This window comes from Hyperoodon ampullatus, assembly GCF_949752795.1.
Source record: "Hyperoodon ampullatus genome assembly, chromosome: 10".
Lineage (NCBI taxonomy): Eukaryota > Metazoa > Chordata > Mammalia > Artiodactyla > Ziphiidae > Hyperoodon > Hyperoodon ampullatus.
The window spans coordinates 45,712,658-45,727,706 of record NC_136923.1 but is presented as its reverse complement, the minus strand read 5'-3'; the positions used below and the strand labels follow the sequence as shown (position 1 = coordinate 45,727,706).

Here is a 15,049-nt window from a genome sequence, read left to right as displayed (position 1 = left end):
AGGGTGGTGGTAGAAGTGATGTGAGTCTTCCCTGAAGAGAAGCTTTCCAAGCTCCACACCTGCAGTGTAGGGCTGGGCTACCACCCTCTGCCCGGGTGATCTCACTCAACTCCTTGATTTCAGTGATGGCTATACAAGGAGGATTTCCAAGTTTGTATCTTTAGCCATGACCGTCCCTGGAGCTCCACTCACATATCCTATAATGCTACCTACAATATCACCATAAGAATATCTAAGCCCATGGTGGTTCAAGCAGTGAATGATGATCTGACTCAGGTTTGTGCCGGCTCTGCGCCATCTTGCCCTCTCTGGCCTCATTGTCTAGCCTCTTCTACCACATTCACTCCAGTCATGCTGCCTCGTTGCTCAGACAGGGTCTTGTCAGCCACAGCAAGGCGTTTGGACTATATCTAAATGCGCTGAGAAGTTTTCGGAGGTTTTGAGCAGGAGGGCGATATGATCTGATTAAAGTTTTTTTAAAAAATCACTATGGCTTCTGAGTGGAAAATAAATAGTAGGGAACACAAGTGGAAGCATAATGGAACATTTGGTTACTTCTTGGGTATCTGTCTCGAACATCTTTCTGTCATCCAATGACAAAAGCAGAAATCTACCTGAATGTCTACAGTGGAGAGAGAGAAAAATAGCAGAAAGGGACATATGATCAGGCCAAAGCTTTTACACAGAACCTAGCATCTTAACAGTCGGTGTTGACATATTTACCCTCTATGGTTTCTGCAACTTTGGTGCTTCAGTAGAATTATTTAAATCTTCTTCTATATTGACTGGTTATAATTTTTTAAATGAGCTATGTTTTCCCATTCTTTAGTTATTGATGAGGAAAATGTGAAGTTTATTATGAAACTAGTCAGGGCAGTGCAGGAGGCCCAGAAGTCAATGCTGATTTGACCTACCAGTGACTTTCAACTTATTTTTGGATTTTTTTTAAACCCTGGTACTCTAGTCTATGATATATAGACTTACAACTGAATCAGTAATGGTAATGGCAGGTTTTCTTCCCTCAAAATTTCCACATTTAGGAATATAATGTGCCTGGGGGTCCAAGAAGTAAGGATAACTTTTCGGGGGAGGGGACAGTGTCAAGGCTGTGGTCAACAGTGTTTCTGTGGCACTGTCATAAGGAATTAACCACCATTCATCAGCTTAATGCTCTTTTCTGCTGCCTCTTCAGCTGAGTTTGGGCAGGAGGGATGTATTAAAATGAAGAGGAACAGGGAGGGATTCATGGCCTAATGTGAAATCTTGTTAAAGATATCCTGGTAAAACAGAGGGAATCTTTTCTCCAGGTGTTTAGATAATATCAAAAGGGTAGAAAACCTTGTATTACTAGTGGTTTTCTTTTTTTCTTTCTTGGTTAATATATTCTCTTCTCTGAAAATACATACTCCCTTATAATTTTGGCAAAACGCTGTACTAGGCAATATTTAAAAAATAAAATGAGAAAGGTTTTGAAATGCTGCATTGTATTATGCGGGTTGAATAAAGGGAAGTAAACAGTACAACTGTGATTTTCAATTGTTTTTAAACAGTTTTTAAAGTTGAAGTATAAGTTTACTTTGAGATATATCCAATTTGTGTGTGTGTTTATATTTGTTATCTCATCTCTCCCACAAAACATTTGAGTTTGCTAATGAGAATGTTTGCTATCAAGTTAGGGTTGTTCGGTAAATTACAAGATGCCAAACAGATATACTTACACTAAAAAAGATAAATTATTTATCTGAAATTCAAACTTAATTTGGGTGTCTTTAAAAAAAAAAAAAAAAGGATCTGGCAATCCTAAGTAGAAAACGTGAAGAAAACAATGAAGGTAATATAAGGTGAAGTTTCTATACAAATATGAAGTCTAATATAATTGCTAAAGTTGGGTCATGGTTTTGGCCTTAAGAGTCCTGGTTGCAAGACAAAAATGAGAATATAATCATTTACAAGATGTACCTTGCCCAGTAAGTGGGGTGAGAGTTCTTTGGGGCAAAAAACATATTCTTGTTTTTAGATCTGAAAGAACACTTTTTTTATGGGTCTCCATTAAAGGGATCCTTTGTGATGGGGGTGGTGATGGTACTATTTACCCCTTATTGAGCATTTATGAACTAGACGGTGTTTTTCAAAGAGAAGTTTTTGATTAAATGAAGTCCATTTTACCTTTTTTTTCTTTTGTGAATTGCACTTTTTGCATCATATGTAAGAAATCTTTCCCACATCCAAGGTCAACAAATTTTTTGCCTGTTTTCTCTTAGAAATTTTACAGTAGTAGGTTTTATATTTAGGTCTATCAATATATATTTTTTAAAAAACCATATGAGTTTCAGGGATTCCTGAGGATTCTGGCTTCTTTCATTTAGTGTGGATGTTCCTTGGTGGTTCTGAGCTACCTTAGCTAACCCTAGAATTGACGCATGCTATCAACTATTTTGAGTTAATTCTGGTACGTGGTAAAAGGTCTAGATTGAAGTTTATGTTTCCGCATATTGTTTGAGCACATTTGTTGAAACTATATTCTCAACTGTATTGCCATTGCACCTTTGTCAAAACTCAGTTGTATTTGTAAGGGTCTAGTTCCTGGGCTCTGATCTGTGTCTGACTTTATGCCAATGCCATACTGTTTTAATTATTTCAGCTTTATAATAATGTCTTGAAATCAGGTAATATTATTCTTTCAACTAATATTTACATGTATAATATAAAAACTTAGAATCAGTTTGTTGATTTCTACCAAAAAAAAAAAAAAACCTATTGGGGTTTCGATTGGGATTGCATTTAGTCTTAATTTGGGGAGAATTGGCATTTTAACAAAATTGAGTCTTCTCACTCATGAGCAAGATATATCCCTCCAGTTATATGGATCCTCTTTAATTTCTTTTGGCAGTATTTTGTGGGGTTTAGTGTATAGGTCTCTCATCTTTTGTCAGATTTATCCCTAAATCTTTGAATTTTTTAGATGTTATTGTACATGATATTGTTTTTTTATGAGTACATATTATAATTATTTACTGTTGGACATTTAGATTGTTTATAATTTTTTCACTTATAGCATTGCAATGAATAACTTTGTACATGCAGATATACTCACATGTGATTATTTCCCTTTAAAATTTTTTAAAATTAAATTTTATTGAAGTGTAGTTGCTATGCAATATTATATAATGTTATGGGGGTACAATATAGTGATTCATAATTTTTAAAGGTTATACTCCATTTATAGTTATTGTAAAATGTTGGCTGTATTCCCCATGTTGTACAGTATATCCTTGTAGCTTATTTTATTTTTTTAAATGATTTATTTATTTTTTAGTATTTATTTATTTATTTTGGTTGCGCCGGGTCCCAGTTGCAGCATGCGGGCTCTTAGTTGCAGCCTGTTGGCTTCTTAGTTCTGGCATGCACGCTCTTAGTTGCGGCATGCGGACTTCTCAGTTACGGCTTGCATACTCCTAGTTGCAGCATGTGAACTCTTAGTTGCGTCATGCATGCGGGATCTAGTTCCCCGACCAGGGATCGAACCCAGGCCCCCTGCACTTGGAGCACCGAGTCCTACCCACTGGACCACCAGGGAAGTCCCCCTTGTAGCTTATTTTATACCTAATAGTTTGTACCCCTTAATCCCCTACTCCTATTGATATATTGCCCCTCCCCCCTCCCTCTCCCCATTGGTAACCACTAGTTTGTTCTCTGTATCTGTGAGTCTGCTTCTTTTTTGTTATACTCACTAGTTTGTTGTATTTTTAAGATTCCACATGTAAGTGGTATCATACAGTATTTGTCTTTCTCTGTCCCACTTATTTCACTGAGCATAATGCCCTCCAAGTCCATCCATATTGCTGCAAATGGCAAAATTTCATTCTTTTTATGGCCAAATAGTATTCCATTGGGGGTGTGTGTGTGTGTGTGTGTGTATACGTACATTTATTTATTTATTTATTTATTTATTTATATTCTGCATCTTCTTTATCCATTCATCTGTTGATGGACATGTAGGTTGTTTCCATATCTTGACAACTGTAAATAATGCTGCTATGAACATTGGAGTGCATGTATCTCTTTTCCATTTAGTGTTTTTGTTAACTGTGTTAAACTCATTTATGAGGTCTAGTGGATTGTTTGTGAATTCCATTGGATTTTCTACATCAAGAATCATGTCTTCTGCAAATAACCAGTTAAGTCTTCCTTTCCAATCTGGATGCCTTTTATTTATTAATTTATTTTGGCCTGACTGTGCTGACCAGAACCTCCCATGTTGAGCGGAAGTGGTGAGAGCAGATGTTCCTATCTGTCTTTCTGATCTCAGGGTGAGGCATTCAGTCTCTGACATATTTTTTATCAGGCTAAAGAAGTTTCCTTCCACTCCTTGTTTGCTGAGTTTTTGTTAGAAATAGGTGTTGAATATTGTTAAATACTGTTTCTATTGAGATGATCATATGGTTTTTCTTTTTTAGTTATTATGGTGTTATGGGTTGACTGTATCCCTCAAAAAATATGTGTTAAAATCCTAACCCCCCAGTACCTCAGAATGGGACCTTATTTGGAAATAGGCTCATTGCATGTATATGTAATTTGTTAAGATGAAGTCATACTGGAATAGTGAGGGCTCTCTAATCCATTATGACCGCTGTCCTTATAAGAAGATGGCCATATGAAGCCAGAGACATAAGGGAGAATGCAATGTGATGGTGCAGGCAGAGATTGGAGTTCTGCTGCCACAAGCCTAGGAACGTCTGGGGCTATTGGAGGCTGGAGGAAGCAAGGAGGGATTCCCCCCTGGAGGCTTCAGAAGGGGTATGGCTCTGCCTTGATTTCAGACTTCTAGCCTCCAGAACTGTGAGAAGATAAATTTTTGTTGTTTTAACCCACCTAGTTTGTGATCCTTTATTATGATGGTAGCCCTGGGAAATTAATACATATGATTTATTACATTGACTGATTTTTTTGAACATTAAACAGACCTACATTCCTAGGATACACTCTATTTAGTCAGGATGTATTGTTTTTGTTTTTTTTTATGGTATGCGGGCCTCTCACTGTCGTGGCCTCTCCCGTTGTGGAGCACAGGCTCCGGACGCGCAGGCTCAGCGGCCATGGCTCACGGGCCCAGCCGCTCCGCGGCATGTGGGATCTTCCCAGACCGGGGCACGAACCCGCGTCCCCTGCATCGGCAGGCGGACTCTCAACCATTGCGCCACCAGGGAAGCCCCAGGATGTATTGTCTTATTATTATCCTTTTAATATTTTGTTTGATAATATAATATCCTTTTTAATATTTTATTGTTCCTTTATTTAATATTATTATCCTTTTAATATTATTATCCTTTGATTTGCTATAATTTTGTTTAGAATTTGTGCATCTGTGTTCATGTTTTGTAGTTTACTTTTTTATACTGTTTTTATCTGGTTTTGGTATCAGGGTAATGTTGCCTCAGCAAATGAATTGGGAAGTATTCTCTCCTCTTCTTTTTTCTTGAAGACTTTGTGCAGAGTTGCTATTGTTTTTTTAAGAAAGATTTATCAGGAAGTAATTTGTACCTTTAACCCCTGTAAAGTGTACAGTTCCCTGCTGTTTAGTATTTTCTCAGAGTTGTGCACCATCACCATTATCTAATTCCAGAACATCTTTGTCTGAATGTTCAGAAAGGAATTTCATATTCATTAAGAGTCACTCCCCATTCTCTCCCCTCCAGACCCTTGTCAATCACTAATTTACTTTCTGTTTCTATAGATTGGCCTATTCTGGATATTTCTTATATATGGAACTATATAATATGTGGCCTTTCTCTTAGCATGATGTTTTTTCTAAGGTTCATTCATGTCTGTAGCATGTATCAGTACTTCATTCTTTGTTTTGGCAAATAATATTCTATTGTATAGATACACCATAGTTGCTTATCCATTTATTATGGACATTTGAGTTGTTAACACTTTTTGGCTATTTTGAATATGGCTGCTGTGAACAGTTGTGTACAAGTTTTTGTGTAAATGTGCTTTCTTTCTCTTGAGTATGTATCTAAGAGTGGAATTGCTCAGTCCTATGATCAGTCTGTTTAACCTTTTGAGGAAATACAGAGTGTTTTACAAAGCTGCCATCAGCACCAGCAATGTATGAAGGTTCTAGTTTCCCCACACGCTCACCAACACTTGTCATTATCTGTATTCTTAATTATAGCCATCCTAGTGGGTGTGAAGTGGTATCTCATAGTGGTTTTGATTTGCATCTCCCTGATGGCTAATGATGTTGAATGCCTTTTCCTGTGGTTATTGACCATTTATATACCTTTTTGGAAGAAATGTCTATTTTCTTTGCCCTTTAAAAATTATGTTATTTGTCTTTTTATTACTGAGTTGTAAGAGTTTTTATATTGTGTGTGTATGAAAGTCCCTTATTAAGTATTAGATTTATAGCAATTTTCCCTTATTCTGTGGGTGGTCTTTTTACTTTCTTCATGGTATCATTTACAGCACAAAATGTTTTAATTTTGGTGAAGTCCAGTTTATCAAATTTTTTTGGTTGTTGCTTGTGCTTTTGGTGTCATACCCAAGAAAACATTGCCTAACCCAAGGACACAAAGGTGTAATTACTCCTATGTTTTCTTCTAAAAGTTTTATATGTTTAGCTCTTGTATTTAGGTATTTGATCCATTTGGAGATAATTTTTGGATGTGGTTGGTGTACAGGTCCAACTTCATTCTTTTGCGTATGGATGTCTAGTTGTCTCAGCACCATTTGTTGAAAAGACCATTTTTCTCACCCCCCCCCCATTAAATTGTCTTGGCACTCTTGTTGAAAATCATTTTACCATAAATGTAAGGGTTTAATTTGGGGCTCTAAATTCTATTCCATTGATCATTATGCATGTCCTTATTCCAGTACTACATTGACTGGATTACTGTAGCTTTGTAGCAAAATTTGAAATTGGGAAATGTGATCCCTCCAAATTTATTCTTCTTTTATAAGTTTGTTTCGGCTATTCTTAGTCCCACGCATTTCCATATGAATTTTAGGATCATCAATTTCTGAAAAAAAATTTAAAAATCCACCTGCAACTCTGAATGCTTTTAATCTGTAGATCAGTTTGGGGCATGTTGCCAATTTAATAATGTTAACTCTTCCAATCCTTGAACATGGAATGTTTTACCATTTATGTACCTTGTTTAGTTTTTTCCAAGAATGTTTCAGTTTTCAGTGTACAAGTTATGTACTTCTTTCAACATTAGTTCTAAATATTCTATTATTTTTGATGCTATTATAAGTGAAGTTGTTTTCTTAATTTAGTTTTCAGATTCTTCATTGCTAGTGTATAGAGATACAATTGATTTTTTTTATTGGGGTATAGTTGCTTTACAGTGTTGTGTTAGTTTCTGCTTACAGCGAATTGAATCAATTATATGTATACATATATCCCTCTTTTTTGGATTTCCTTCCCATTTAGGTCACCACAGAGCATTAAGTAGAGTTCTCTGTGCTATACAGCAGGTTCTCATTAGTTACCTATTTTATACGTATTAGTGTATGTTGATCTCATATTCTACCACCTTGCAGAACTTGTTTATTTTTATAGTAAAAAAAAGTGGATTCTCTAGGGTTTTCTGTATGTAAGATCATGTAATCTGAAAATAGGGTTTGCCTTTCTAGATGATTTTTATTTCTTTTCCTTGCCTTATTGCCCTAGCTAGAACTTCCAATGTAGTGGTGAATAGACCTGGCAAGAATGGACATCTATCTTGTTCATGATCTTAGAGGGAAGGAATCCACTTTTTCCCATTAAGTATGGTGTCAGCTGTAGATTTTTCCCTAGATATCCTTTATCAATTTGAGAAAGTTCTCTTCTATTTATAATTTGTTGAGTTTTTTTTTATCCTAAAAGGGGTTTTAATTTTGTCAAATGCTTATTCTATGACTGTTGAAAGGCTCTTATAATTATTGTCTTTTATTCTATTAATATTGCACATAACATTGATTTTTAGATGCTAAACTAGCCTTACATTCCTAGGATAAATCCCACTTGGCCATAGTGTACAATACTTTTAATATGTTGCTGAATTTGGTTTTCTAACACTTTGCTGAAGATTTCTTCATCTATATTCATAAGGGCTATTGGACTGAAGTTGTCTTTTCTTGGAATGTGTTTGTCTAGTTTTGGTATCAGGGTAGTGCTGGCCACATAGAATGAGTTTGGAAGTTTCCATTTCCTTTAGCTTTCTGGAAGAATTTGTATGGGCTTGGTATTACTTCTTCCTTGAATCTTTGGTTGAATTCACCAATAAAGCCATCTGGGCCTGTAGTTTTCTTTGTAGGAAGGTTTTTAACTGTAAGTTCATTTTCTCTAATGGATAAAGTGCTATCCAAGTTACCTGTGTCTTCAGAGTGAGCTTTGGCCTGCTCTCTTCTCTCTGGTACTTTGTCCTATGAACTCTAGCTGCTTTGGTTTTCTGAGACTTTTCACTCTGTCTCCTCAACTTAAAATATCTGCTGGTATCCACCTCAGCTGCCGTCCCTGTGCTTAGGCCTGGTGACCTCGTAAGCCTCTGACCTGGGACAAGAGTAGAGCTCACCTCAATTGTTCTCCATCCCTTGGGCATCACTGTCCTACATTACCTGATGTCTAGTGTCTTAAAAACCATTGTTTCATGTATTTTTCTGCTAGTTTGTTTTTGCAAGCACTTGGGTATATTCTTATCCTGTTAGTCCAGGGAAGATGGAAAGATTTTTATACTATCACAAACTTTTTAGTAGTGGCGGGGCAGGGCACAAAAAATAAAACAAAACACAAACATTATCAAGTTTACAAGGATCCAAGAAATAAGCCATCTTTGAAATTATTACTTATGATAAGCATCCTCCCATCATTTCAACAGTGAAGCAAAACTAACTCAGAAATGAAGAAATGTTAAAGTAGACTGAAATAGAAGCATGAATGCCTGTGCCTATCTCACTAACTACCCAAAAGCTATGAAAATAGAGAAAGGATTAAATATCTTACAATCATGGGAGAATGGAAGGAGAAGCTGTTAGTGGAAAATAAATTTTGTGCAGTTACTAGATGATAGAAAGCAGGTGGAACTGAATCGAAATATAGTGAAGAAACCTATCACCCAGAACATACATAGGAAAAAACTAACCAGAAGGTAGGAACAGATGCCGATGATCTATAAACTCAGAGTGGAAAACTGATGGAGGCCCTAGGCACTTACCAGGCTAATTGAAGATGCACATTTAGAACAAACAGGCCTGTCAGTCCCTTCCCTTATTAATTTTGCTCTGCTTTATTGCAACATAATAGGTGAAGAACTGCACTGTAAAGAGAATGAACTATCTGATGTGATTTCTAGTATGGAGTTATGCCCTAGAAAGAAGCATTGTGGAGTTTGAACAAATCACAGAACACAGACAGACAACTTGAAGAATCAGACATATACAAATGCAAAGGAAATTGAAGCCAGCTGCCTATAATAATCTGCCCAATCTTTCATTCATAGACTACAAAGCCAAGGACCACCAGACATTTGGGGAAGCATAACAGCCAGAAGGAGAGAAACCAAGGTGAATAAACAGCTGAGCACAAAAGAAAGTTGATAGGAAGTGTAATGGGTTGAATTGTGTCCGCCACAAAAATGATATGTTGAAGTCCTAACTCCCAGCACTTCAGAATATTAAACCTCATTTGAAAATACTGATGGTCTAGATGTAGTTAGTTAAGATGAGGTCATACTCAAGTGGGGGGGGCCCTAATCCAATATGACTGGTGTCTTTGTAAGAAGACAACCATGTAAATTCAGACACACACAGGGAGGAAGCCTTGTGATGGCGGAGGCAGAGATGGGAATTATGCAGCCGCAAGCTAAGAAATGCCAGAGGTTTCCAGCAAGTCATCAGAAGCTAGGAAGAAGCAAGCGAAGATTCTACTATGAGTTTCAGAGGGAGCAGGGTCCTGCTGTTTGATTTTGAACTTCTAGCTTCCAGAACCGCGAGGTAATACATTTCTGTTGTTTATGCCACCCAGTTTGTGGTACTTTGTTATGGCAACCCTAAGAAAATAATATTGGGAGTAAAAGAGAATTTAATAATTCTTAATGAAAGCATAAAACAAATGTTCAAGTAACCCACAGGAAGGTTAAAAAAAGAGAGAGGGAATCAGAAAAATAAGAAACAGGGGAAATAAATAGAAGACAATAAAATTGCATGTTGGACTTAGACCCTAGCATCTTAATATTTATCATAAAAATGTAAATGGTCTAAATGCACCAATTAAAAGACAGAGATGACTAGAATGGATAACAAAACATGGTCCAACAGTATGTTGTCTACAAAAATCTCACTTCAAATATAATGATACAGGCAGGTTGAAAGTAAAAGCTTGAAAAGTATATACCATGCAAATATTAATTTTTAAAAAGCAGGAGTGGCTGTCCTAATATACATGTTAATTTCCTGATTGTGATCTTGTACTATAGTTATACAAGATGTTTTCATTGGGGAAGTTGGGTGAAATATGTGTGGTATCTCTTTGTATTGTTTCTTACAATGGTATATGAACCTGCAAATATCTCAAAATAAGATGTATTCACATGCAAAAGAATGAAGGTGGTTGCCTACTCATACCATATACAAAAATTAATTCAAAATGGATCAAGACCTAAATGTAAAAGCTGAAACTATAAAGTTCTTAAAAATAAATGTAAGAGCTAAAACTATAAAAATTCTTAGAAGGAGCTTAAATCTCAGGACCTTGACATAGGCAATGGTTTCTTAGGTTTGACACCAAAATCACAAGGAATAAAAGGAACAGATAGGGACTTCCCTGGTGGTCCAGTGGTTAAGACTTTGCCTTCCCATGCAGGGGGTGTGGGTTCAATCCCTGGTCGGGGAGGTAAGATCCCACATGCCTATGGCCAAAAACCCAAAAAACATAAAATAGAAGCAGTATTGTAACAAATTCAATCAAGACTTTAAAAATGGTCCACATCAAAAAAATCCTTTAAAAACTGGATAAATTTGACTTCATCAAAATAAAAAATATTTTGTGCTTCAAAGGACACTATCAAGGGACTTCCCTGGCGGTCCAGTGGCTGAGACTCAGTGCCCCCAGTGCAGGGGGCCCAGGTTCGATTCCTGGTCAGGGAACTAGATCCCACATGCCGCAACTAGACCTGGCGCAGCCAAATAAATAAATAAATATTTTTTTTTAAAAAAGGACACTATCAAGAAAGTGAAAAGGCAACCCACAGGATTGGAAAACATTTTTGAAAATCATATATCTGCTAAGGGATTTGTATTTAAAATATATAAAGAACACTTAGACTCAATTCTAAAAAGACATATGACCTGTCTTAAAAAGTGGGCAAAGTATCTGAATAGACATTTCTCCAAAGATGATATGCAAATGGACAATAAGCACATGAAAAGATTTTCAACATCATTAGCCATCAGGGAAGTACAAATGAAAGACCACCACGAGTTACCACTCCACACTCACTAGGATGACTGTAATTAAAAATATAGGTAATAACAACTGTTGATGAGGATGTGGGAAAACTGGAAACCTCACACATTGCTGGTGCTAATGGCAGCTTTGGAAAACAGTCTGGCAGCTCCTCAAAAAGTTACACATAGTGTTATCACATGACTCAGCACCTCCACTTCTAAGTATATACCCAAGAGAAACAAATACTTGTCTGCACGAAAACATTGCACACATGTTCACAGGAGTGTTATTCATACTAGTCAAAAGGTGAAAACAACTCAAATGTCCATCAACTGATGAATGGATAAACAAAATGTGGTATATCCATACAATGGAATATTACTACATAATAAAAAGAAATGAAATACTGATACATGCTACAGCATGGATGAATCTTGAGAGCATGCTAAACGAAAGAAGCCAGTCAGATAGGGTCATATTTTGTATGATTTCAAGTATCTGAAATGTCCAGAATAGGCAAAGCCAGAGAGACAGAAAGCACGTTAGCACTGGGCAGGGACTGGGGGTAGAGAGGAAGAGATGACGTGAAGGTAATGGTTACAAGGTACAGGGTTTCTCTTTCAGGTAGTGAAAAAATTATAAAATTGGTTCTGTTGGTGGTTGCACCACTCTGAAAAATACTAAAAACCATTGAATGGCAGGTATACGTTAAATGACTGAATTGTATGTCACAGGAATTATAGCTCAACAAAGCTATTAGAAATAAAATAAAACTTTAAACATTAAAAGATTAAAATGCTTATGGTATGATTATTATTTCATAATATACCTCTTAATACAGAAACAATGCTTTCTCTCTGCCTGTTTAGTCAATAATGATTTGGAAACAGACAAGTTCAAATTGTTTCTTAATATCTTCTAGAAAGTGGATTTTCCTAAACAAGTTAAGTAAACAAGAATGTAAGTGTTATGCCTCGGAAAAATCAAACTGTTTCCACACCTATAGATGCACATACACCTGTATGAATATATGCATATATACATATGCATATACAATATATGTTGGTCCTTTGCTTGTCACAGGTCATTCATCACTATGGATTAAAGAAAGGACTGCAGGATTTCCTTCTGATTTTGTGCTGTTAGCCTTGTTTGAGTTACTGTATGCATTTTGAAAAAGATCCATTCAAAAAAATACTCCTTTAATTAAACTTTGTATTCAGACTGACATTTTATCTGTTACGCCAAATTTTACTGTGGTTCTTGAGGAATACCAACACCATCTTCAGTTAAGCTTAAGTCGTCCAATTTATTAATTTTCAGCTTCCTAATGAGGATCCTGAAATTTTTGAAGTTTCATCCAAGTGTCTGTCTATACTGGTTCAGTTGTATGGAGGAGAAAACCCAGACAGCCTGTCTCCCGAAAATGCAGAGAATTTTGCTGATTTACTGACATCCAAAGAGGACCCGAAGGAGCAGAAGCTTCTGTTGAGGATTCTCAGAAGAATGGTGAGTCCACACGGAAACTGGGGCTTGGGTGGGCGGCCTCAGTGGCAGCCAGTAGACGGGGAGTAGTCATTTTTTTCGACCTAGTTTCATTAAAGAACTCCCAGTTACCTTTCCCCGTAGTCACCTACTGTTAACATTTATCATATTCTGCATATCTATCTGCATATACAAGTATTTTTCCTGAACTGTGAGAAAGTAAGTTAGACACATTGTTCTTGCTTACTCCTTAGTATGTGAGTGTGTATTTCCTAATGAAATGGATGTTCTGTTACTTAACTACAGTTATCAAAACCAGGAAATTTAACATTGTTACAAATCTTTTACTAATCTGCCATCTGTATTCCAGTTTTGTCCTTTATAGCTTGTTTTCTGGTGTAGAAACCAGTCCAGGATCATGTATTTTAGTAGATGTGTGTCCTTAATCTGGAATAGTTCTGCAGCCTTTCTTTGTCTTTCATGACATTTCTGAAGAATGGGCCAATGTAGGTCTCTCTGATGTTTTCTGGACAATTGGATTCAGGTAAGCCCCAGAAGAAATACTGTGTCCTTCTCAATCCATCAGATCCAGAGGCTTATGATGTCTGTTTGCCCTTTACTGGTGATGTTCATTTTGATCACTTCATTAAATCAATGTGTTGTTGTTATTTTTAAATTTTTTAATGGTTGCAAAAGGGAGATTTTCAAACTCGCAACATTTCTAACCCCCAGTATGGTACTGTAGGAAAAATTTTCCCTTTCGCCCCATTTATTTTTTATTTATTTTATTTTATTTTATTTTTTTGGCGGCGTTGGGTCTTCGTTGCTGCACCAGGGCTTTCTCTAGTTGCGGCGAGCGGGGGCTACTGTTCATTGCAGTGCACGGACTTCTCATTGTGCTGGCTTTTTTTGTTGCAGAGCACAGGGCTCTAGGCGCGCGGGCTTCATTAGCTGTGGCTCACAGGCTCTAGAGCGCAGGCTCAGTAGTCGTGGCTCGCAGGCTCTAGGGCACAGGCTCAGTAGTTGTGGTGCACGGGTTTAGCTGCTCCACGGCATGTGGGATCTTCCCGGACCAGGGCTCGTACCCATGTCCCCTGCATTGGCAGGCGGCTTCTTAACCACTGAACCACCAGGGAAGTCCATCGCCCCATTTATTTTATTTTTAAAAATATATATAGCTGATGCTTATTTGAAAGTACTTTTGAAGACTGACTTATTTTCTTTTTACAGCAGATCTTGTTCTGCTGCTTTCGAAGGCCATTATTTACAGCAGCTGTTGTTGAAGTTAGGCAAGGAGTGGAGGTCCCGTTAGTCTGTGTCGTGTTCTGGCTTGTCAGTCTGTGTTCACTTCTAGATCCAATTATCTTGAGGGGTCCTTTGGCAGTGGAGGCTATGGATGCTCCAGAGAGTTGCCTTCAAGACAATTTTTATGCTAGTTTGATAGACAGCTGCAGTACGTGACCCAGCTAAATCTACACAGCAGGTTATGGGTGACAGAACTAGAACAGAGACAGAGAGTTACCCTCCTCGCTGCTACATTATGCTTTTGTACAGCCAGACCTCCCAACTGCAACAATGCTTCCTGTCTAGTGGAGTCATTCCCTGAGTAACCGGATGATGACACAATCTAAGCGAGCCTCCCAAGGTGTAGGATAAATACTTCTGGGGACAGTAGATCTTGGGCATGGTACTCCAACCTAGCACTAGATGACATTGAATCACAAAATAAGGCAAATATTTCCTCTTCCATTTTATTTTGATCTTTCTGATGATTTAAGGTGAAGGTCTCAATTTGGTACTACTGTGTCTTTAACACCTCTCGAATCCTTCAGAATGTCCCTTTTTAACAGAGAGGAAGCCTCTCAGATGAGTAGCTTTTTCAGTAGAGATAAGATATTTCTTTCAAAAAATAGTTTTATTCGTTTAAAAATGGTGAGTCAATATGAAGTCAAGTACTAGAAAATATGGTAATATGAGTGATATGTACATGTGGCAGAATCGTGTGTTTGGTACAGAATGACAAAAGCTTGGGGATATTGACCTCACATCTGATACAATTAATTTTATAGAGATTCACCATCTCGTATTTGAAAATGTTAGGGCCAGATTTAGTTTGGAATTTATAATTTT

General features: G+C 37.1%; 1 protein-coding gene across 2 annotated transcripts in view; it reads left to right on the top strand.

The window, feature by feature from the left end:
- Positions 1 to 15,049, top strand: part of ULK4 (unc-51 like kinase 4) — a gene marked incomplete at its 5' end in the record, with an annotated part of 522,486 nt that overhangs the window by 385,967 nt on the left and 121,470 nt on the right. For both annotated transcript variants that reach the window (XM_079713313.1, XM_079713312.1), the window contains one exon: positions 12,758 to 12,943. In XM_079713313.1, the coding sequence (XP_079569439.1) occupies positions 12,758 to 12,943 (186 nt within the window). The remainder of the gene's footprint in view (positions 1 to 12,757; positions 12,944 to 15,049) is intronic.